Genomic DNA, 25,031 nt, shown 5'->3' with positions numbered 1-25,031 from the left:
TTCACAAAACCAAAACGCAATTCTCACAACAGATGGAACTCTCTGCGCTGCCATAACTTCAAGGCAAAAGCTCAAGATTCAAGTGCCTTATGTACACTTTGTGACACATGTAAGGTGGAGGCGGAAGAGCATGTCTTGATGCGATGTCCCATATCTTATGAGATTCAAAGGATGTATCATGAGCCTATGCTCGTGGCACCTGTTCTCCATTTTGTTTGACTGCTTGCACATTCTTCCATTGTAGTCTAACTCCTTTATGGAATATTCGAGTGTTTAACGATCACATTTGGAGTACACAGTGTGGAATGTTATCGAAATATGGTCTAACTTTTATCTGTCAGACACAGCTACAAACCAACTGAAGAGGCATTGGGTTTTGGCTCAACCAGGTCCTAAGAGTAGGCATGTTGCCATTGATCCTATTGCCTAAATGTGTGCTTGCATTGGCCACCATCCTAGAACCCTGATATAATTTTGAGGACCCTGATCCAAAGGAAGGCCGAGCGCGAGGTTGTGCACTTGCAACTTCCTTTGATAAGTGTGGCAAACATTTGTGAAAAGACAAGAGGCACAGAAGCGACATAATCAGACAGATTGTTTAAACTTGTTTGGTAAAACAAAGAGGGAATATCAAATGAAAAGGGCACAAGCCGAATCCCATCTAACATCCATTTGCTTTAGGTTGTAAGGGGTCGACTGTCCAGGTTACTGTGTATCAAAAGACAGCAAAAAACATGCACATCCCCAAAAGATATTAGCCTTGTTAAACCCAACAACCTTGAATACTCTTGCCATATTGACTGCAGCTGAGCACCATTGAGCAACTCAGCTTTGCCATATTCCTCGGGTATCACTAAGGTGAGACATGAACTTGCATATGTTGACATTAAGACAAGCTGCAACCAAATCTGTATCAAAATTACATTCATTGGCCTTGTTCCTACACAACACGAGCAAATTGCATATAACATGAACATTAAAATTGGAATGGCAAGACCTAGTTGTACATTCTCTTGCAATCATTCTCCTCCAACTGGCTCCTTCAAGTCATTCAGTTTTGTTGAGCTGCCCCAACTCACGCTTTCCTTACAAGGCACAATAATATCGTAGTAAGATTTTCTGCGAGCTCATGTATAAGTTTTCAGGAATTCTCATTGTGAATGAATTGAAATAGTTGCATGTAAATAAAGCTGTATAATGCATTATCTCTTGAAAAGATGGAGGCGGTTCTTTGGTATGCCTCATCAAGATTGGCATATCGGCAATGGTGTGTGAACCGTTCCTCTTGAAGCCATGCCCATATATATTTTGTCCAGAGATTTAGACTGGGAATTGTGGTCCTCAGTGTATTGCCCCCCAAGGACGCATTGCCTAGAAAATCCTCCAGCTTTGGGCTATCTTCTGATTCTGTTTGATGGAATATCTTGTTGACACAACCTGCTTAGTACTTTTAGTGCTGGAGAAGCTGGTGATGTTTGCGTTGAAGAGATATGAAGGCTGGCTAGACTACATTCACATTGATAGCAAATTGATCAAGTATCTTAAACTAACAATCTTCACTATTGTAAGGAGTGAGAGCCTCCATCATGATAGGTACATCCAACATTTGTGAACCAAAAGATCGGTTCTCACAAGAGAACATGCAACAGTAAGGGGTGGTGTTATAGGCCAAATGAGGGGCAGCAATGGTGTGGGCGGCATTTATTGTAGAGTTTTGATTGTGCCACACATGCAGGCCACTTCCACGCAGAAGCGCCAGGTCAGGTTACAGCAACAACTCTTTTGTGGGCATTGACATCAGCTCTTGTGAGCATTTTGACTGTGAAGAGCTGCCATTTTGGGGGTTTTATTTTGCATGACTTCATATTAGATTTCATAGAGATGACTCCCAATAAGGCCCAAAGACATGCCCTGGGATGATTCACAATCCAATTGAATTTTTTTGGTAACCACAACTGACTACATCCAATTACAAGGAGTGTTCTTGCATCAAGTGTTTTCCCCTTTTGGGCTTATCGAAAAGATTGCCATGTTTTTTGTCCATAATTAAGGAAATTTGTTGTTATCCTTTTAGATGGCTTTTTGCTAACTATCTTGTAAAATGAGATACCCTTTGCTAAAGAAAGCAAGTGTGAGCTATTGAAACAATAACTAACATACTTAAGACATGTCATCATTCTGGATGACATCCGTATTGGTTATGAAAAAATAAGAGTGGCAGACTCATCCCAAGTCAAGTCTTTTTCAGGATTTGTTAATATTTTTGAAACTATTATTTGCTATGCGAAGTTGGCATTGCCCCTGTTATATTTTCTAAAGGGATAGAGAAGGAGGGTATTATAAGTACCGACTCATTGGTGGATTGAGAAGCTTGATGCTTGAAGCAAGATTCACATCAGCTCCTATGCTTGAAATCGGGAATACCAGTAAACTATTCATGGTTGAGAAAAATACTGACGAGTATGATGTTGGAACAACTCTACTCCAAGATGGGAGACCAATTTTGGAAAGAAGCAAGCCACAGTTCATGTGGCCTATGCATGAGAAGGAGCTTTATGCAGTTAATCTGTTGAAAAGTGGACGCAATATTTATATGGCTTTACTTTTGTGGTCTATGCGGATAATTCTTCTCTAACGTATTTTTGCAATGCTTTTAATCTTAGGGGCAAGAAAGCCCGATGGTTAGAACTTATGCAAGAATTGGAATTTACATCCACTAGTAAGGTAGATGTTTTAGGCAGAGTTAGATATGTGAATCAGCTTTGCTTTACTGAGATCCACACATCTTTTTGTCTTTTCTCTATTTCCTTATAATTGTATGAATTTTCAACTTTTCCTCTTGCCTCTTACTCAATCCTCACCTTGGGTGGTGCTTGTTCCTCACAAAGAAGAGGCGCTCGTGCTTGTAAACCTGCAACCAGCACCCTTGTCATTGCCATTTGCTGACACACCTGATTGTTTCTTCAAAGCTTTGTTTTTTAATACATCCTTGTTGCATTGCTCTCTTATTTCTCATGGTCCTCGACAACTTCTCTAAATAGTCCTGCTCCTCTCTCCTCCTCCCGTTTTTCTCCAAGTTTATTTCCATCATTCTTTGAAGGGACAATTTTACAATGTTGAGGTATCTGACTTTTCACAAAGTCAATATATGAAAACTCTCTTTGCGTTGATAGGATAAAATCTGTATATATTTTTCTCCACATAGATGGTGCATGAGGGTAGACACTGAACACATGATAGTGTTAATTTGCGGGTTGTGTGTGAATAAGCCAATGTAACTGGCTGCACATGTAAAAGACACTTTTATTTTGAACTTGAAAGACTAAAAGCTTTTTGCAGGGACTTATCAGGGAGATGATGAAATGCAATGTGGTTGTATCAGACTTCCAGAGCAAGGGTATCCAGTGTGTGGTCAAGTGAAATGTTTTTGGGGCCATGTAAAGCCAAGTCATGACGGGTTTTTTTTAAAAAAATTTCCTAAGTCACTGTGGTTTTGCATGTTGCGGGAATTTGATGTATTTTGGTGCCCATGTCAAGGGGCTTTTCATATGTGTATATGGGGAAGCATGCAAGCTTTAATGTGCATGCTAATGTGTGTAGGAATTGTGTGACTAAAGGTCCAAAATGTGCATTTAATGTGATTTGGGGGAAATGTCTTGAGAGTGGTGAAATGTCACTAGTGAGGTGGCAGATTAGGCTGAGGTGGCTGGACAGATTGAGAAGGCATCGTGCTCATACATGTGGCTACGTAATAGAAGAGGGAAGCTTCTGGTTGATGAGTGAGCATGGTACGTGGAGTCTGGGAGCTTGCAGAAAAAGGAGAAAAGGAGGAGTCGGTGAGGGACGACGGGCTGTACGAAAAGCTGTGTGCATAGACGAAGGGCTGAGCGCCTATGAAAATATGGGCTTCTACGTGATGAGAAGGGAGCTTTGAGAACGAGGGGCAGCCTTGCATCGGGTAATGTGCGTGGGTTGAGGGCTGGAAAGAACCGTACGGGTGGTACGGACTGAAGTACAGGTTTTGTGTACGGGCTACAGTACGAGATTGTACGGAGGTGTTTTCGTCGATCAGTACGGGCTGGTAGTACGGTGCCTTGATCGCAGGCTGAACAGGCACGTACGTTTCATCAAAAGTGGCTTCTACGAGCTGTACGGAACGTGGTCGACATTTAATGCAGATTGTACGGATTACTGAATGGTTGTACGGACCTGCTGTCGTACGTATGATTGTACGGCTGCTTGTACGGTGAATAAACCTGCAGTTTTTCAGATGATGGTAATAGGTATCAGCCAGTTCTTCTTTTGAATAGCTTGTGGCCTTGGGAGTCGTGTTGGCCATCGAGCACTGGGCTGTGGGTTCGTAGTGTTTGAGGTTGACTGCTTTCTGAGATTTTTTTTGGGAAAAAGTGCAGTTCTAAATTCAGTTTGTTTTGGGCTGTGTAGTCTCTCCCCTCTTTCAAAGAGTCTGGGTGTGTTCTAGTCGGATTATGTGGGAGGTCGACTTGTCTCTTGTGTGCTCTGGATACCCGCTCTGAAAGTCGGTGCATAGGCTCTACCTTAAGAGCTACCATATTACAGTACTAATCCCGAAGAAGTCCTGAAAATACGACTTTGCCTCTAGAGTTGGATTCTGAAGAAGTGGATATGATTGTATGGGGGTCAGCGATGAAGTATTGAGTCATTTTGAGTTTGTCTAAGGATAGTCTTGTGTTTCTTTTTTTTTTCACATCATTGTGTTGGCGATCCTGTTGGGGACGGTCTTTGTTTTGGTGAGTGATAGTCCACCCAAGTCAAAGAGTGCTAAGAGAGAGTGAAGATGGCTCAAGATTTTGCAAGATTTTATGGTCTGCCCAATGAAGATCTTGAGAAGTTCATTGAGAGCATGGAATTTACTGCTCTTATTAAAGACAGGAATGCACCTGAAGTGTTGTTGCAAATCTTGACTTATTGCTTGGTAGGGGAAGCTCGTACATGGTTGCAGGAATTTCAGGCCAGTTTTCAAAATGAGCAAGGAGAACGCAGGAATCTCACTTATGGAGAGGTAAGAAGAGGTTTTTTAACACGGTTTGCATGTACCAGGGATGCAGATGGAGTATGGAGGGAGTTATGTGCTTTGTATCAAAGGAAAGACCAAACTGTGGATGATTATGTGAGTAGATTTATGATCATGTGGAATAAATGGCAGGCAATTCTTTTGCCAGAAGTACCACCTCGTGTCATAAAGAAGGATAGATTTATTGCAGGATTAAAGCCTGAGATACGGGTGAAGGTTGAGGTGAAGGACCTGCCAACTTTTGAGGAAGCCCTGAGAGTGGCTAAGGAGAAAGAGAGGAAGCAAAGAAGGATGATTCAGTTGGAGTATGGCGTGCCCGTTGTTCCTTTTGTTACGGAGATGCCTGTGCAGAATGTAATTGAGCCAGTGAGGCCAGAAGAAAAGAAAGAGGGATCAATGAAGGATGAAATTCATGAAATGGCTGAATTAATGAAGAATCTCAGCTTAAACCTTATGGCAGGAAGAGGACGAGGTCGCACTCCAGGTGGTAGAGGAGCTGGTAATGCATCCAATTCAAGTGTTCAAGCACCTTTGCAAGGCGGGAGAGGACGAGGAGTGTACGCTCCGTATGTGCAATGCTTCAATATTCTAGATTGGGGACATTATAGTACTCAATGTGATAAGCCTCCCAGAGTTGGCGGTGATGTGTACCCACTTCCTTCAAATTTAAATGATAGGTCAACTGATCATGGAGTGGAGATAAAAGAGCCTGGACCTTCAAGTAGTAACGGAGTAAAGAAGGTTCCCTTTGAAGATAAGGGGAAAGGCCAGTTTGTCAGCGTGCTTGGATTGGAAGAGAGTGATTTGGATGTTTTGCCTCTTGGGAAGAGAGACAGGGATGAAGAAGGAGAGCCAAGTGTTAAAAAGAGTAAGCAGGTTGAAGATGTTGTTACTTACCAGAGGAAAAAGGTGAGGAAGCCCAGACAGAAATACAAAACAGCTGATTATCCCTTGGGGAAGGAGCAGGCTGAATATGACTTGATTGCTGATTTGTCTAACAGAAAGGTGGATATTACTTTTGCACAGATGGTTGGGCTTTGTCCAAGGCTGAAGAGAGAATGGTGGAAAGCTGTAAATCCAGGTAAGAAGAGAGTTGTGCATAAAGTAGCAAAAAATATTATGTCTATTTCGGAGCTTCTAGATATTTGCCCTTCGGTGGAGGCATGGCATAAAGGATATGAGCTTGGAGAGGCATACATTGATGGAGGTGCCCAGATATGTGTGATGACTCAATCTTGTGTTGAGAGGTTGGGTTTGGAGGTTACTGATCCTTCTCACTTCCGAATAAGAATGGCCAACCACGCCAGAGTGAAGAGTTTGGGGGTAGTGAAGGATTTGGATGTGGAAGTCTTCAATGTGCATTGCAGAATAGATTGTCATGTTATGCCAGCAGGTATGGGTGCTTACCCTCTCATTTTAGGCAGACCTTGGTTGAGGAAAGTGGGAGCTATTCAAAAGGGAATAATCTCAATATATACATCTAATGGTAAAAAGTTCAGTTTTGATATGGTGAGTTATGCTGAGATATCAAGCCCAATCGAAGAAGAAGAAAAGCAGAGTGAGACCACGAGTGAAGAAGAAAGTAGTATTACTTCTGACAGTGATGAAGCCCAGGTTTTATTGAGGGAGTGAACTTTCTGGATACAAGGGAGCAGGCTGAAACTGTACATCAGTTAGAAGAGGACAGATTTGAAACAATGGAGGAGTTTATGCAATCTAAAGAGGCACGTGTCCCAACACAGGAATTAGTACAGCAAATGATTAATCCAGATCTTACTCTGAAAGAAAAGGAAGAGTATTCAGCCATGTTGCGCAGGTATCCCCATTTATTTATCACATCGTATGAAGAGATTAGAGGGTTTAAAGGGAAGCCTTTGAAGATTGAATTAAAAGAAGATGCAAGGCCGGTATTTCAGAAAATGAAAAGATTGAGTCCTGAGCAAGTGAGAGTACTTCGAGAGGAGGTGGTCAAGTTGCTTAAGGCTGATATAATTTTTCCCATTGTACACTCTGACTGGGCCAGCCCTGTGGTTATCGTACCCAAGAAAGATGGACGATGGAGAGTATGTGTCAATTACAAACTGTTGAATGCTATGACGAAGAGTAATCACTATCCTCTCCCACATGTGGATGACATACTGGATAAGATAGCCGGACATGAGATGTATAGTTTATGTGATGGGTATTCGGGCTATTTTCAGATTGCAATTGCTCCTGAAGACCAGACAAAGACAACTTTTATTACTCCCTGGGGCTGCCTTTCTTATAAGAAGATGCCTTTTGGTTTGAAGAATGCTCCCTCGCATTATCAGGAGAACACAAATGAGGTACTTGCCCCTTTCTTGATAAATTTTGCAAGGCTTTTATTGATGATATTTGTATTTTTAGTGATCGGAAGGATCATTGTTCCAAACTGGATCAAGTACTTGGGAGAATTGATGATAGTGGAGGACAGCTTAATCCCAAAAAATGTAAGTTGGCACGGCCAAATATTAAAGTATTGGGTCATGTTGTTTCTGAAAATGGAATAGAGCCAGACCCTGAGAAGATCAAAGCACTGGTTACTCTAGCACCTCCAACAGAAACAAGGCAGTTGCATACTTTCTTGCAAAAGGTGAAGTATGTTTCCAGATTCATTTCTATGCTTTCTCAAGTTTTGTATCCATTACAACAAGCAGTGAAGAAGGTGCCTTTGCAATGGACAAGTGAATGTGGAGAGGTTTTTGAAGCAGTCAAAGAGATTGTTGGAAGGGTGTCAAGTGTTAAAGCTCCTGATTTCGATAAGACTTTCTATGTCAATCCTTCAGTGGGGCCGGATGCATTGGGAGCCATTTTATTGCAGCAGGGAGAGCAATCAAGGTATATGAGGCCTGTGTTTTTTGCTAGCAGGGTAAAAAGTGAAGCAGAGAAGAAGTATTCAGCTGCTGAATTGGTATTAGCCAGCTTTGTATTTGCATGTAGAAGATTTCGGAATTATTTACTGCCTCATTCTTTCGTGGTACTTACCAGTTGTACTCTGTTGCCACAACTTGTGAATGGTATTAATTTTTCACGAAGTATGGTGAGATGGGTAACAGAATTGCAGGAATATACTTTTACTTTCCTGGTAGAGAACTCAACCAGAGCAACCCTGGCAGATTTGCTTACTTACAAAGATACTCCTATTTTAGTCAAGGAAGTGGAAGATCATATTGAAAGAGTGCAGGAAAAAAGTTTAGAAAACAGCTATACCTTGTTCTTTGATGGTTCTTACAGGAAGAGTATTGACAAAGCAACTGGTGGAATGGTTGTCTATGATCTTGATGGTAAGGGAATCCGAAAATCAGGTTTTCCCTTGAAGGTAAGCAGTAATAATGAAGCTGAATATGCTGCTTTAGCTGAAGGTTTGCAATCATGTTTGAAGATGGGAATAAAAAGACTGATCATAAAAGGTGATTCAATGCTGGTTGTAAAACAGATTCTGGGGGTATGGAAGATAAAGCATGAACATTTAAAGAATTGGGTTAGTATTGTTAAAAAGTTACTCAGACACTTTGATGCATGGTTGTTACAGCATGTGGATAGAAACTTGAATCATGAGGCACATGATGCTGCTAGTAGAGAGGAAAATGTTCAGGGGTGTGTAATAAAAGTTCAAGAACCTTTGTACAGAGGGAGAGAGTATCTTTCGAATGTGGAGACTTTCTTGCTCACAGGAAAAGTGCCAGAAGAGGTTCCGAAAGAAAAGAGGTATAGATTTGTTAAAACTTGTGAGCCTTATTGTCTTATTGACGATGTTTTATATATGAAGGGTGCAGATTTAGTCTTGAGAAGAATCCCTTGGCAAGCTGAGATCATGCATGTGCTTGAGGCAAATCATGAGAGGATTTGTGGCGGACATTTCGCATTCAAGACAATGCTAAGAAAGATACTAATGGAAGGGTATATTTGGCCCTCTCTACAGAGAGATATAAAGCATTGGTGCAGATCCTGTTTACAATGCCAACAGATGGGAAGAAGAGTATTACATCCAGAGCTGAGAAATCTCATCATAGCATACAACATATTCGAGAAGTGGGGAATTGATGCAATCGGTCCACTTCCCATGACTTCAGGAGGTAAGTGTTACATTCTCACTGCGGTAGAGTATCTTTCGAGATGGGCAGAAGCACGGGCAGTTGCTTCAGTCAATGCTAAACAAGTGAGCAAGTTCATATATGAAGATATATGTTGTAGATTTGGAATGCCTCTGGAATTGGTAAGTGATAAAGGGCCTGGATTTAGGAGTGAGCTGGTTGACTTGTTGTGTGATAAGCTCAGAATTAAGCATAGATATGCTACTCCCTATTATCCTCAATGTAACAGTAAGAATGAATATTTCAACGGAGAGTTGATTAATATGATGAGTAAGATCATGAAGATGTATGGGAAAAGCTGGGATCAAGTTGTACCACAAGCACTGTGGGCTTACCGAATAGCAGTCAAGGAAGGTACACAGTTTTCTCCTTTTCATCTTGTATATGGAAAAGAGGCTTTGTTGCCATTGGAAGTAGAAATTCCAGCTCTGAAGTTGCTCATGAAAATGGATGAAGAACCTAACACCGAGTATGAAAGAAGGTTGGTTGAACTACAGGAAGCTCAGCTTGATAGAATGAAAGCAGTTGAACACTATGCTCAGACTCAAGAAAAGAATCAAATGAAAGCTAATTTGAAGTATAAGGATAAGAACATCAAAGAAGGAGACTTGGTATTAAGATATGACAGTAAACTGGATAGTACTTTCAAGACTAAATTTGTTACAAAGTGGGCGGGTCCTTTCAGTGTGTTTAAGAAGTATTCAAATGGATCATATCAGTTGAGTGATTTGGATGGAAGTTTGCACACCAATCGAGTGAATGGGTACCGGTTGAAGAAGTATGTGATAAGAATAATGCAAGTGTCAACATGTGGGCCGATCGTGATGGAAGAAGATACAATCTGTGAACCTATGACTGAAGATATACTTGCTGCAGTACAGCTTATGTTGGCTTCAAGCTGTCAAACATGAATGTTTGCAGCTTTTTGGTTGGGCTAATATGATAGGATAAAATCTGTATATATTTTTCTCCACATAGATTGTGCATGAGGGTAGACACTGAACACATGATAGTGTTAATTTGCGGGTTGTGTGTGAATAAGCCAATGTAACTGGCTGCACATGTAAAAGACACTTTTATTTTGAACTTGAAAGACTAAAAGCTTTTTGCAGGGACTTATCAGGGAGATGATGAAATGCAATGTGGTTGTATCAGACTTCCAGAGCAAGGGTATCCAGTGTGTGGTCAAGTGAAATGTTTTTGGGGCCATGTAAAGTCAAGTCATGACGGGTTTTTTTTTAAAAAATTCATAAGTCACTGTGGTTTTGCATGTTACGGGAATTTGATGTGTTTTGGTGCCCATGTCAAGGGGCTTTTCATATGTGTATATGGGGAAGCATGCAAGCTTTAATGTGCATGCTAATGTGTGTAGGAATTGTGTGACTAAAGGTCCAAAATGTGCATTTAATGTGATTTGGGGGAAATGTCTTGAGAGTGGTGAAAAGTCACTAGTGAGGTGGCAGATTAGGCTGAGGTGGCTGGACAGACTGAGAAGGCATCGTGCTCATACATGTGGCTACGTAATAGACGAGGGAAGCTTCTGGTTGATGAGTGAGCATGGTACGTGGAGTCTGGGAGCTTGCAGAAAAAGGAGAAAAGGAGGAGTTGGTGAGGGACGACGGGCTGTACGAAAAGCTGTGTGCATAGACGAAGGGCTGAGCGCCTATGAAAATATGGGCTTCTACGTGATGAGAAGGGAGCTTTGAGAACGAGGGGCAGCCTTGCATCGGGTAATGTGCGTGGGTTGAGGGATGGAAAGAACCGTACGGGTGGTATGGACTGAAGTACAGGTTTTGTACGGGCTACAGTACGAGATTGTACGGAGGTGTTTTCGTCGATCAGTACGGGCTGGTAGTACGGTGCCTTGATCGTAGGTTGAACAGGCACGTACGGGTCATCAAAAGTGGCTTCTACGAGCTGTACGGAAGGTGGTCGACATTTAATGCAGACTGTACGGATTACTAAATGGTTATACGGACCTGCTGTCGTACGTATGATTGTACGGCTGCTTGTACGGTGAATAAACCTGCAGTTTTTCAGATGATGGTATCGGCCAGTTCTTCTTTTGAATAGCTTGTGGCCTTGGGAGTCGTGTTGGCCATCGAGCACTGGGCTGTGGGTTCATAGTGTTTGAGGTTGACTGCTTTCTGAGATTTTTTTTGGGGAAAAGTGCAGTTCTAAATTCAGTTTGTTTTGGGCTGTGTAGTCTCTCCCCTCTTTCAAAGAGTCTGGGTGTGTTCTAGTCGGATTATGTGGGAGGTCGACTTGTCTCTTGTGTGCTCTGGATACCCGCTCTGAAAGTCGGTGCATAGGCTCTACCTTAAGAGCTACCATATTACAGTACTAATCCCGAAGAAGTCCTGAAAATACGACTTTGCCTCTAGAGTTGGATTCTGAAGAAGTGGATATGATTGTATGGGGGTCAGCGATGAAGTATTGAGTCATTTTGAGTTTCTCTGAGGATAGTCTTGTGTTTCTTTTTTTTTTCACATCAGCGTTTGAGTTGATGTACACATCTTTTTGTCTTGCCTCTATTCTCTTATACTTGTATGAACTATCAACTCTTCCTCATGCCTCTTACTCAATCCTACTCGATTCTCACCTTGAGTGATGCTTTAGTCAAAAGAAAACCGTATAAGGTGTGGCTAGTAGTTAACCATTCAACCGTAGATCCTCACAGGATCACCCCCGAGCTAGAGATTATGAAACCTTAGGCATGTTCTCCCAAGTAAGACTACATGTCCCATACCACGTAGCTCTATCCATGCATGGGTAGCAATTGCTCTTGGAAAGCCCCAGAGATGCTCCAAATGAGCCTAAATCTCTCACTTCTATAGGATAGGGTGTCCTAATTGTCTTTACACTAGGACTGCCCTGAATTATAGTGTACCAAAGGTACCATATGTCCTAGCTTGCCCAAGGATAAGATCCAGGCCTTTAGACCACTTGACCTCCAGCCATGTTATGTCCAAGCATGGACATAACCTTCTTCTCCCTAGTCAGAAGTTGGGGAGATAAACTTTGAGAATTGGCGTCAAAGAGAATTCACTCTCTCCCAAGTGGTTTCATCCTTAGAATGGTCTTTCAACTCAACTGATAGCTCTAGAAGTTAGATCTTAATGACCCTCTAAAGGGCCTTTATCCTAAAGAAGAAGACTAGATCATCTTACCACTCTTGTACCCCATGAGCTACATCAACTGAAATACAAAGAGAGTTTTTATATAGACTAAGTTGTGAAAAGTGAAAAAACTCACCATTGTAAAATTGTCCTTTCTTGGAGACAAGGGAGAGGAGGAGAGAGGAGCCGAGGAGAAGGACTATTTAGGACGGGTGTGGGGGAAGGGGGGGTGGAGCAATGCGACAAGAATGGATTAAAAAATGAGATTGAAAGAGAAGAAAGGGGGGGAACAATCATGTGCTTCAGCCAGTGGCAATGAACATCCTACAAGGAAGAGATGAGAGGGAGGAAGGGATGAGCGAGGAGTAGCCGACAAGTGGGAGAGCAAAGTGGTGTAAGGAACGGGAAGTTGAAGAGGTGGGGAATCGTAGATTTGTTCTTACTTTTGTACATTCTTGTTGCACTCTTCATATTGTTATTTAAAAACTCTCACATCTTCAAGTAATATGAATTTTTCTTACAGGTGGTTGAAGAATTTAAGCTTCGACACAAGAAAGTTCTAGTTAAAGCCATGACGATTGACTTGACCTCTATTATCTCAATTTTGGAATTTAAAGAGGGTATTGAAGAGCTATTAAAAGCGTCAGATGGGCCTACTTCACTACAACTATTGATTAACAATGCTGGTGTACTTGCAGCTACTCAAAGAAAAACTAAAGAGGGATGCGACTAGTATGCTCTCATATCTTTCATTTTTGTCTTTCTTTCTTATTCATTGATTTCAAGATGTTTGGGATTAAAGAACCCACGTGCATTTTGCATACACATCGCGAGAGAGAGAGAGAGAGAGAGAGAAACTTTGACGAGAGGTCTTGTGGGCCTGTAAGACAAAGTGACACCAAAGGGAAAAACTCATACAAGCTACAAAGGGCTGAGGCAAAGGGCGGGCTAAGACCCTTTGCTGAGTACTGTGCTGAAATATACAGAGCTCAATGGATCAAGCAAAATCAAGTACAAAAAATATATCATATCATAACATCATCATATCATATCATATCATGTGCTATTTGCCATCGGGAGAAGGCTGAGAATTGGAACGGAAACTGGACTCAGAAGCCAAAACCCGGCACTGTGGTGGCTCGTCTATGAGTGGTGAAAGTGTCTCGAGTCTGAGTCTGTTTGAGTGTCTCATGCTGCGGTGCCGGAGGGGGGCATGGTCTCTGTGATCTCTAAATCCGCTGAGCTATGTTCAGGGTGACCCCTCGTCTCGGGACCCCTCTGAGGAAAGCTGTGATAGGACGAACCTCGATCGAGTGTGCTCTAGGTGCTCTCCATGTCGTGGGTGACCTCCGCAATCCTCTCTTGGTAATCTAGACTGCCCGAGGAGCAGCTAGCTCCTCCTCCTCCCCACACTGTCCTGGAGCTGATGGTGCAACTTCGTGGAATGGAATAGAAAGATGAATGGAGCACAAAGAGAAGTCCTTCACAAATACTTGTGAGAACCAAAACAACACAAATGCTTGTGAGAACCAGAACAATGATAAGCTAGCTTGGTGTAGTGTGGACATGAAGGACAGAATAAGAGAAAATTCACAAACAGTGCTATCAAGCTGACCCCAATACACTAGATGATCTCTTTGATGGTATAGAGATTAGTCCCCAAGACGACCTCTTTGAAGGGGCTTTGGGTTGGACGTTGTGCACGAAATCAATACCAGGGACCCACCTCAGCCTCAGCTTCAGCATCCATCTCTACTTCGGCTTCAGCCCCCGCTTCAGTCTCAGCTCCAGCCTCAGCTCCCTCTATCTCTACTTTGACTTCAGCCCTTGCTTCAGTCTTAGTTCCACTTCTACTCTCAGCTCCCTCTACATCCTCACTTTCGACTTCAGCCCACTTCTAGTAGTTAGCGGATGTACCTGGGAGTCTGCCTATAGAGATGAGACGAGGGATACAGGGGGAGTTCGAGGTTCAGGTGGAGTTGCAGTCCTTTTCAGGTCCACACTTGTGGGGACCATTTCAGTAGAGCAGAGAGATGCACATTCCAGGTTTCTTTGGATCCGGATTCCGGCAAATGGACAGCTGGGAATGGTCTTGACAGATGGCCCGCCTCAGGTGGTTTCACGTGCTTACCACATGGGGGAGGCTCCACCGTTGTTGATTACATCATGGGATCCCCTGCCTTCACATCTCGCATCAGTGACTTCACCGTAGCACCTCTCCCTCCAGGAGCTGATTATACCTATCTTTTCTTTAGCATCTCCACTCCCCGTCGCACAGCACCTTCCACCCCACTGAGTTCTTACTCCACCTACCATGATATACGCTTTAACCGCGATCATTCACATACTTACTCTGGCCGTCTGTACATACTTCTCGCTTATATTGACTTTATACCCCTTTTAGAGGATCGTGTTGCCCTGGTCACCCGCTCACTACACGAGGCTGCCCTTCACGCTTTCCCCCACACCACCCGCTCCACCTGCCCACCATCCCCTACAACCATACCCTGTAATAGCATGGTACGATGATGAGTGTAAGGCTTTACGCGGTCAGCTCAGATTCAAAAAAAAAAACAGTCTTCGAAGCAAACCAGAGACGCTAACACGAGTACCGTAGATTGGTACACAGAAAGAAACCAGACTTCGTTCATTGGAACGAGAAGGAGCTACTGAACATTTTATTTAGTAACAACTCTAAGGACTTTTGGCAGAGATTTCTAGAGGGACGGTCCCCCTCACCACTTATTTACACTTAAGTCTGGTTTGATTATGCACGCATACTTTATGACATCCCAAATCACCCAGTTCCTTACCTCTCACATATGCCACGCTGCACCCTCTTCACTAGGGGAGAGGTAAAGGATGCCATAATGAAACTTCATAATGGATGAGCGAAGGATCATGGAGTTAGTTGCATATGGGATTAACCTCCTAGCCCCAATCTTAGCAAAGCTCTTTAATGAAGCTATTTGTTTGGGGTTCCACGCACTTGGACTATAAACACTATCTCACCCTTCCACAAGGCAGGGGATCTCATGAGCCTGGAGAACTACAGGACCATTATGATTGGACATGTCATGTCCAAGGTTTATGCATCAGTACTTGATTCCGAGGTTAGCAGATCTGCGGAGTGTCGAGGACTTGAAGCAGCAGGACAAGCCGGATTCCGGAGTGATCATGGAACCAGGACCACATTCTCACGCCGCAAGGCATTTGACACGGTTCCGAGAGCCCACCTCATACGGCGCCTACAGGATTTGGGTTATGACTAGGAGATCATTTGGGCTGTCATGTCACTTTACGAGAGAGTTTTAGGAAGAGATCTGGGTGGACAGACAAGATCATGAGCACTATCGGGGTCAAACAAGGATGTCCATTATCACCTACCTTGTTTGGCCTCTACATTGACGAGCTTGAGACAGTGATGCAGACACAGGGGGGGTAAGCTGCTGTCTTGCGGGTGCGTTGATCCGGATATTGCTTTACGCAGATGACATGGCCCTCTTGTCTTCCTCAGTAGAGGGGCTCCAAGAGACCTTGACGCACTACGGTCCTTTTGTGAGTCTCATGATTTGATGGCCACATCTTCACTATGAGACCCACGATGCAGGCATGCTTCAGGAGAGGATATGCTTCATTGGTCAGACTAGAAAGGTAGTGCTTCCACTTGCACTTTCAGGTTCCACGTACCAAGGGGCTGCTTTTTGACTCCTTGGTCCGCCCAGCGGGGATGTACGGCAGCCCATGTCAGGGGGCAGACTTGTCGGATACAGAGTGGGCTCGTATGAAGCGGCTACAGGTTCTCATGTTATCGCGGATGATTCGTGGTAAGCCATCCGCTCCTCACCAGATCATTCAGGCTGAGTTTGGATCACTCTCTTTACAACTAGATGATGCATTTCAGGTCATCACGTATCTGTACTGAGTCAGGGAGTATGGGGATTACACCTCTGGGCGTACCAGGCTACCATGGCTAGCTCTGTCCTCTTCTATGGCACTTGCAGTAGGAGGGGACCAGAGGTACTAGTATGCACGCACAGAGGGATGGTTTGAGTGACTGGGGCTCCACATGGATAGACTACCTCCCTTCCAGTAAAGCATGGATGCTCGGTTTTCTTCCCTCCTATCACACGAGATCAACTAGGTTGTCCGTGAGGATCTTTTATAGCTACACACATTTTGGACCTGGTTGGGACCGAGTGAACTCCTAGTGAAGCTTAGCTTCTACAGAGATAACAGTTCCGAGTCTCTTCACACTGACTTCGTATCGAGAGCGGAAGAGTAGAGCGACTACCCAGGGAGAGGCGCGTATGCACATTGTGTGACATGCAGGAGGTTGAGACAGAGGAGCACTTCATCTTCAGATGTCATGTTTAATATGAGATCCGAGGGCGTTTCTACTACCTCTTCAGAGATAGCTATGGGATTTTGGCCCGATTCTCTCCTACCCAGACCAGTGATGTTTGGCAGGTTTCATTCATGAGGTACTTGGACACCGCGAGAGAATACTGCGAGCACGGAGACAGCACGGAGACAAGAGTAGACTTTTTCCTTGGCTGATCCCTCTCAGAGCTCTATCACGGAGTTTTTTCAGCCAGATCACATGGACCCCCCACGAGACGAGGCCTCGACATGACCGTGACCTGGAGCTTGTGACCCGATAGCTCAGACAGAGCGTTGACACAAATATCGCACTTGGGGACATCCCCTCCCTGTTTAGAGTCGGAGCCCGACCAACGGGGGTCACAGTAGCCCTGGTTAGACGCTTGTGGCCTATGTCATGGTCTATAGTTCCTGCTCTGTAAGCACTAAGACCTCAAGCTCGTATCTGAGTTCTTTGGTCACTTGGAACCCCGGTTCTGGTTGCTCGATACTCTAGCTGTGTATTCATAGATCGTATGGTCACTAATACTCTGATGCTCAGTAGTACTCCGATCATACTGACACTAGTATTCCGTTACTTCCGTCACTGGTGCTCCTGTCGTGGTCATTGGTACTAGGGTTTCCTGGTCACTGGTACTCACGTCCCTGGTCACTGGCACTTGGGTCTCCTGGTCAATCCAACCCTGGTTGAATAATGCTATTGTCTAGGGTATCACACGTGGCAGAAATAGGGATAGCAGAAGCATACTGTTGTACCTTCCTTTTGATGAAGAGCAATGGTTGTCTGACAGAACTGTATTAAGTTGGGCCTGTGGTTTGTGTTGAGCCTTTAGTGGGGAAAAATGACCATCACCAAAGCAAGAACTAGTGTGTATGTGTTCTTAACTTAAATCAATGTTTTACTGGTGCAGCATGATTGCGAGCAACTATTTGGGTCATTTCATGCTTACTGAGCTGCTACTACCTTTGATGCAACATAACTCTCATCCTTCTCGCATAGTCAACGTGGGATCTTTCACACATCGATGTGGTAACTACTTTTTAATTCGTACTCTGTTCTGTGACACTTAAGTGCAATGCATACATATTATTGAACTTGAAAGTTTGCATCTCTGTACAGTGCGCAGTGTTCACATGCCTCTTCAACTTCTTGAAAAATGGGAAACACAGATGCTGCTGAAATCCAGAGAGACTGCTGCAGTATATGAAATGGCCCATGTTTACGAAGCATCAAAATGTATATTTCTTATTTATTGAATCTGTTTTTTTGCTTCTTCAATGTGCAAAGATTCTAAAGGAAAAGCACAGGTTTGGGTTAAAACGAATGCTTCTTGCAGCATGCTTCTTGGGTGATGTTCTATTCATACTTAAGGTTTCTTATTTCATTTCAAATACAAATGATGAGGGTACAGGGATGGTAAAAGTTGTAGTTGGTCTTCTGAAATATCTTATAGTACAATCGCAGTGTTTATGGTATTGTTTGCTTACGAACTGCACCGTCGCTTCAGCAGTGGTTCATCTTCATTTCAAATTACTGCCATGTAAGCGTTTTGTGAGACATTACATAGAGTTTGGTATATATCCTTATGCTTCAAGGGTCTGTTGAGAAATGCTATTAGGAGGTGGATAATGTGTATTTGCAGTCTTATTGGGGAAAGATTACAAGAAGATTCCTTCAAAAAGTTAATTCTCAACGTGCACAAATTCTGTTCTACTAATTGAAATGCGTTTGCTGGTTATTTCTCTGTACAGTGCTGCAGATCCAGGAATTGTACACACTGAAATTTTCAGAGAATTTCCCAGGTGGTTGGCTTCAAGTATAATTTTCTGCCTCAAGATGACAGGCCTCATGCAGTCACCAGCTACTGGATGCAAGGCTGTGGTTGATGCGGCTCTTGCTTCTCCTGTAGGACTTCCACCTCAATGAATATTTTTCATTGCATAGCCTTTTAGCAAAGTTTTGAAAAGTTTTTTTTCTTAGGGGTCGAAGTTATCCCATGCATTCTTGATGCGTGAGCTCAAAGTAGTTCTCTCATTGCATTTGCAACTTCATTATTGTGGATGAAATAGGGATCATGAAAAAGAATGGGGAGAAGTTGAGGGTGACTACATGGAGTACCCATTAAAAAGTTGCATCCAATATCATGTACCTCCCAAGCTGCACATTATCTATAACCAGCCACTTCAATGGATGATCTCTAGATTTTTATCTATAGAAAAAATGCCGCGTTCCCAAGCATTTAATAAAACCATACGGCAAGCCACTTTCTGTAGGGTTCTTTAATCCATATTATTGTAAGATTTTTTAAACGTAACGTGGGTATCGTGTTGTGACACTTTGCTTGTGTGAAGCAAGGATCTCTCAAAAAGGAAAGGAGGGGCTTAGAGTGGTCCTAAATGTAGTGGACAGCCCTCGATGGTGAAGCCAATTCTCTAGAATAGGTATTCCGCTCAAAGTCTTCTTCATGAAATTACATTTGTGATCCCTACCCGGTCTTCTACAACATAGGCCAGGCAGGGTTGAGTTAAAGCGAGGAACATAGATCCAGGGAACAACAAAGCCTTGGATTCACGTAAGTGTAAGAGGATCAGAGTGGTTGGGTGACGGGGGAAGAATTGGGCCATTGATCCCCAACCCCATAGTAATGACCTTACTGAGTGCCGACCATGGCTTTGGATGGATGTGCATTTGTAGTGTGCTGATCTCCTATAGAGACATTTGAATATGCCAGAGTTTCTCCAGATAGAGTATAGATATCACCCTTATTGGCATCATACATGGACATTCAGAGATATGGGCAATATGGGGGAGATTTTTATGCTTGGAGATTTCAATGCCAATTATCATGCAAGCAAAGCTTTTGGATTTTCAAGCAGAGGCCATTCTATAGACAAATGCCATGCATAGTTTTTGAGTACATATCCCAACAGACACATGAGCAAGTCACATTGTATAGGCACTAATTGCTGGACAAGTGCGCAGAGCACAAGCTGGTCATATACAATGGCCTGGGCATATGGTTAGGATCAAGTTATATACTAGCAACCCTCATGGGGGTGACCACATTATCGTGGACTGTTTCATAAGGTCTCCTACTTTTACATCACAAATCTCTAGCCTTGCAATACACCCCACTCACGCCAAGAGCCAGCCATTCACATATCCCCTTTCACCTAGCTCTACCCTAGTTGATCCCACCAATTCCTACCCTATATGACTTCGACTATTCTCTAACTAATATATTGTAGTCAGTTGGCTACTTGGAGGACATAGATAACCAGTCCACCAAAGCCAAACCTCTCACTAGCTCTAGCTAAATCCTGCACAATATTCCTTTCATTACACAATCAAGTTGATGTGGACCCCAATCGCGGTGTGTTCCGCAGAATAGTTGTTACGATCACGAGTGCAAGGCACTGATGCAACACCGGCACTCTGAAACCAAGCAAGCGAACCATGACACGCAGAGAATACTAACACTTGGTGAGGTGTAAGAAACGATAGTTTCTCCTCTGGCACGAGCGAAAACCCTATATAGTAGTAGTCCCAAGCAGTTTTGGATGAGACCTCTAGAGAAGAAATTACCATGCCCCAAAGACCCATGTTGAGATGTTATACAATATTATGATGTCGAACAGACTTTCAAATCTCTGGAAGGAAGCTAAAGGGAACTAGCCTGTTTTGAGAGAATCCGGCTCACTGCCTAAGGAATCTTTAGAACAAGGGCCAACAACCAAGTTGGGGGACAATCCCTCGCGACATGAATATGTAATATATGCATGTAGGCCAAGCATTGCAGAAATGCTTTCGGCAGTCGCTTTGGATCCTGGTGTCATGTGCCCCCATGAGGCGTGCAGGGTGTAGATGATATTCTACTAGATGGCAACTAGAGTGGCAGCGTGTGGAATATGGTGCTCACCCATCCAGGTTGCAACGAGCTACCTAGATGTTCCACACAATAATGCTAGCCATTGTCTCCCATACACTGTCCTCTCGAGAGGGAAGAGGATGATGCCGAGCCGGTGGCATCGCCTCATGTAGCTCAATACAGAAGACAATTTGGATCTTGTAAACAAGGGATACCTCGTCAATCTGGAAGGCATGCCCCTCCCCCCTGTCAACCAAGCTGCCATGCCCCAAGGTAAATGCCTCTGAATACTCCGTACCCGAGCCACAATCCAAAGAGCTCTCAACTAGATCCTCTGTACACTAGAACAGCTTGATAAGCAATGAAGTATCGTCTTGAGAACTCTTTCTCTACACCGGGGACACCGGCCATCCACACCCATCTACTCCAGCCATGGGCCAATGGGAAGAACTTGGCGGGCAACCATCTAGAAGAAATATGAGAATTTTCGTGGTCATGGATTGGACCATAAACGTGTCCAAATTATAGATCTGACCTCCTGGGCACTTGCTGCTCAGCCCAATGTCGGGGGGCTAGGCCGTCGCCTTATGCTGAAGACGTCGACCTATGTGCATCGTGTAGAAAAAAAGGCCACCTTCTCCACGCACTCTAAGTGGATTGGCCAAAATCAGTCTCCCGGATCCCACTAGACCTTACAAAGGAGATGGCCCTCCTAGAGATGACCATAGACTTTTATTGGCAATTCCACATCGAGGAGTCGTCTCCTGTGGTAACCTGAGAGGAAATTTGTCCCCTAAGGAAATTTGTCCCCTATACAGGTAGTGGTTTCTCTGAGTATGAGCAGGCAGGTAGAGGAGCCCTTTTGGAGGAGGAGCTTTGCGAGGTCCTCAAGGCCCTACCTTCGCAGAAGTGCCAGGATTTCTTTATGTGCTTTTGAGAGCATGGCCATATCCCCCTGGCCTTTCAGGAGATCTTCGACTCAGAATGATCTCGAAGGGGGGGGGGCAGCCCACCACTGCTTTGTCCTAAAGTGAGTGAACTGCTTGCTTGTTCGTTAGAGAAAGGAGAACCTTAACGGCTTGGGGAGTCGAGAGTGCTGCTATGAGAGCCCCTCTGCACAAACCAAAGGTCACCACCAAGTTTTTATTTCTCTGAGTCAAAGCAATAAATTCTCCGCTGCTAAAAATGAAAGGAGGGGGGGGCGTAAGGAAAGGCCAGCCGCTGGTTCGGGCAGGAAAGCTGCCTCTAAGACTTTATGCTGGCGAAAAGTCAAAATGCCTGGGAAGCAGGCAGCCCAAGAGCTAGCTGCTGGCTACACAAAAGGCAGCAAACAGCCTTTTGAATGCTAGGCGGCTTCTGCGAACCAAGAACTAGGCCATCCCAAAGATCGAAGAAGCAAACGACCAGCCAGGAAGAGGCACTACCAATTGCGCAATACTCCAGGCCCAAATGAGCTCAGAAAACTGCTGCGAACAGTGGCAAATGAGCCGTTCTAGGGGTTGCGACCTGCAAGAAAGGGATGGGCTGACTGTTGGAGCCTCGTCCACACACACAGGCACCAATGGTCCAGCCAAACGGGCTGGAGAAAACCAGCAGCGAGGACCGGCTTCCAGCAGCAAAGGTGGGGAAGAAAAGACAGGAGAGAATGACGGGATAGAGGAGAAAGAGAGGGCGGGGAGGGTAGAGTCGATAGAATGGTGAAGGAGGGGGAAAGCTATGGCAGGGGGAGCAGTGGGTTGAGCAGGAGAGAAGCTTCAGATATATTTTCAAGCTAAAATCTCCTGTAAAAGCTTTCCTACAACTTGGTCCGTCGAACATTATAGTTCCTGTCGACAAAGCAAGAGACCCTGCTTACACATCTAGCCTTCAGGGTAGGCCATCAAATAGCCAAGGCTTAGCATCTCAGATACACGAGTGAGCAGGCCAAGTGGGTAGGCATCTGGATGGAGGGTTAGGCTTTGTTCAGACAAAACCACTCCAGTTAGATATCGTCACCCTTATTGAGGTGGCAAAGGGTTTTTCTTTCCCTAGGAAAATAATTTTTTTTTAGAAGCTTTGAAAGATATAAATTTAGCAATCGGTGAAGTGCTGGCTGTCCTTCAGCCCGCCTCTCAGGGTAAATCTCAATGCCTAGAGTACCCCTGAAGGTGGGAACCAACAGCCAAGGGGAGGGGGGAACCAGCAGATACCTGGATCTGTGAAATATAGGAGATGCCTGCAAGCCAAGCCTTGCAAAAGTGCTCACGCCTGTTGGTAGTCTTCCTACAACCCTCTATACCCTGCCCCTAGATAGCTTGCAGGATGTAGATGATATCACACCTTCCATCCATAATGTTAGAGTTGCACAAGGATCGATACAGGGCCAAGGAGCAAACATCCATCTAAGGTGCCCCCATTGCAGTTTTGCAGAGTGCCAGGCTGCTTCACGATGCCCTTGAGTGAGAGCCGCAGAGTGTGCTAGGAGGCGACGGAGACTAATTGCGGAGATGCTCCAGAGACAGCAAGATTCTATGCTAGCCAAGCTCACTCATAGATCGGATCACTCAATAGCAGATCCAGGACCGAGTCTACGTGCCCCATGCCACCAGATTACCTCATGGCCATCGAGCAGACCAGAGTCAATGGATGCAGATCTGAGACATGTTTCAGAGGAATGGCAGGCACCAAAGATCCTAGCCCAGGTCATTGACATTGTCAGCCTCAAAAGATATTTCCCCCCATATATTTACCTTGTGCTACATATCATAGAGGTTTGCTAGACAACTCCTGTCCGCCTATATGGGGTGTACAAGCTTGAGGCCTTTTTTGGTCTTTTGCAAATCTCTCTCTCCTCTCTCTGTCTCTCTCTCCTTCCTCTTCCCCTTCCTCCCCTCTTGTTCAGCGATAGGCATAATTATTTATTTACATGTTAGCTTTAGATTTTTGCCGTCATCATTATCTTGTAGAAGCTTTACTGCATTAGTCTTATTCTGAACTTCTGTCAGCTCTGTTGGCTTGCTTCATTTTTACTTACTCATCTTTCTAGTAGATTTTCAAATCGTGTGGAAGTATTGGTGGACTTTCGATTCATGTGGAAGTATCATTTCTTCAGCTTGTCCATGCAGAGTGTATCCGGTAAGTATTTTTTTGGAGGGAATGGGTGGACTGTGCCTTCTTCTGCACTATCAGATGACCAAGGATTGGCAGGGGATTTGTGGACAATGTCTTCTGTGCTTTGTAGAGAGGCATTGGCTCAGCACAGGTTGAAAAGGATGTGAAAAATGACCAGGTACAACACATAAACAGAAGTGTCATTCTAGAAAATATTTTACAACTTCGATCTTAAAGTTGAAATTAGTCTTCAACGTGCCTCTCCCTGATTTATAGCGTCGGCCTTTTTCCTCTGTTGTTCTGGCATATGTGCCTATCCAAAAATTATAAAAATTGATATATTTTATGAAATTCTTGCCTCAATAATGGAGCCTTATATATTCATGTTTTGATAGGGCATGTTCCCTCCTTTCGGCCACCCTGTGTTGCTGAGAGGAATGCATGGATTGGTACCTCTAAAGTCTTGTGTGGTTTGGCAAGGGAGAGACACAGGGCATGTCTGGTCAGCTTAATGATTGGATGCAGGCTACTATAACCGGGGGTGGATGTAATATCAGATTGCAATGAGCACTTTGGGGTGACAAGGAGTTCTGTTTTAACTGCCAGTGGTCTTGGATCAGAGCCATTATATTGATGGAGCAGGGAAAGCAAGATTCAAGTATCATTAGAAGCTATTTCTCAGCTCAGAGGGAGATCAACCACATTATTCTTGTTCTATTTCATTATATAGATTTGGGTACCAAGTCTCTCTTAGGTATTTAATGCATTTACTCCACCAAGGAGCATAATGTACTGGTCCTAGCTACGTTATTAAATTCCTGCAGAAATTAAGTTGGTTAGAAATAAGTGGGCTGTACTTCACACAGACCCATCCTTGAATTAGGCAAGTGCATTTCCTCCACAATTTTTGTCTGCGCCATCTTGCTGTGCATATTGAAATCTGACGAAATGGTTGTTTATCCCATAACCATAGGTAGAAATTAAAGGCATGATCCTGGGCATGGCTCCATGTTTTCCCCAATTTCATAGCCATGGTTACATTTTTTGTGGCCAACCTGTGTGTTAATGGTATAGTTCCTTGTCATACTTAGCTTACATTTACTGTGATAAAGTTTTTTTTCATGGCCTAGGTCCCTGAAAGGCTTCACGTGTAGCTCCATGGCATGATTAACTCTCTATCTTGATTTTAATCAAGATCCATTTGCGTGTTCTTGGCTGAGCCTTAGATAAATTTCTCCATGAGAATGGTATTGCGAACGGTTGATTTATTGCAGTTTTATAAGAAAGGCACATCTTTTTGTTCATAGGTGCATATGATCATGCAATAGATATGATTATGAGGTCCACGGATACACTCGTTGCAAGTCCAGCGCATTATAACACATACATGAGTTCATAGGGA

The 25,031-nt window shown here is 43.9% G+C and overlaps 1 protein-coding gene across 5 annotated transcripts in view; it reads left to right on the top strand.

The window, feature by feature from the left end:
- LOC147902522 (uncharacterized) overlaps positions 1–24,585 on the top strand; it is a 49,770-nt gene extending 25,185 nt beyond the window's left edge. The window contains exons 4-10 of one of the 5 annotated variants that reach the window (XM_087373294.1): positions 12,811–13,019; positions 17,582–17,700; positions 17,791–17,907; positions 18,136–18,211; positions 18,423–18,576; positions 23,644–23,807; positions 24,065–24,585. In XM_087373294.1, the coding sequence (XP_087229420.1) occupies positions 12,811–13,019; positions 17,582–17,700; positions 17,791–17,907; positions 18,136–18,211; positions 18,423–18,576; positions 23,644–23,796 (828 nt within the window). In that variant the 3' untranslated portion in view covers positions 23,797–23,807; positions 24,065–24,585. Of the gene's footprint in view, positions 1–12,810; positions 13,020–17,581; positions 17,701–17,790; positions 17,908–18,135; positions 18,212–18,422; positions 18,577–23,630; positions 23,808–24,024 lie in introns of those variants that run through there. The other 4 variants (XM_087373293.1, XM_087373295.1, XR_015540859.1 and 1 more) reach the window with 4 other exon arrangements.
- The last annotated feature ends 446 nt before the right edge of the window (positions 24,586–25,031 follow it).

The sequence above is a fragment of the Dipteris shenzhenensis genome, chromosome 4 (genome assembly GCF_047967505.1).
Source record: "Dipteris shenzhenensis isolate YYH24624 ecotype China chromosome 4, Dip_SZ_1.0, whole genome shotgun sequence".
NCBI lineage: Eukaryota > Viridiplantae > Streptophyta > Polypodiopsida > Gleicheniales > Dipteridaceae > Dipteris > Dipteris shenzhenensis.
The sequence above is the reverse complement of the archived record's forward strand: the minus strand, read 5'-3'. Positions and strand labels throughout refer to the sequence as shown.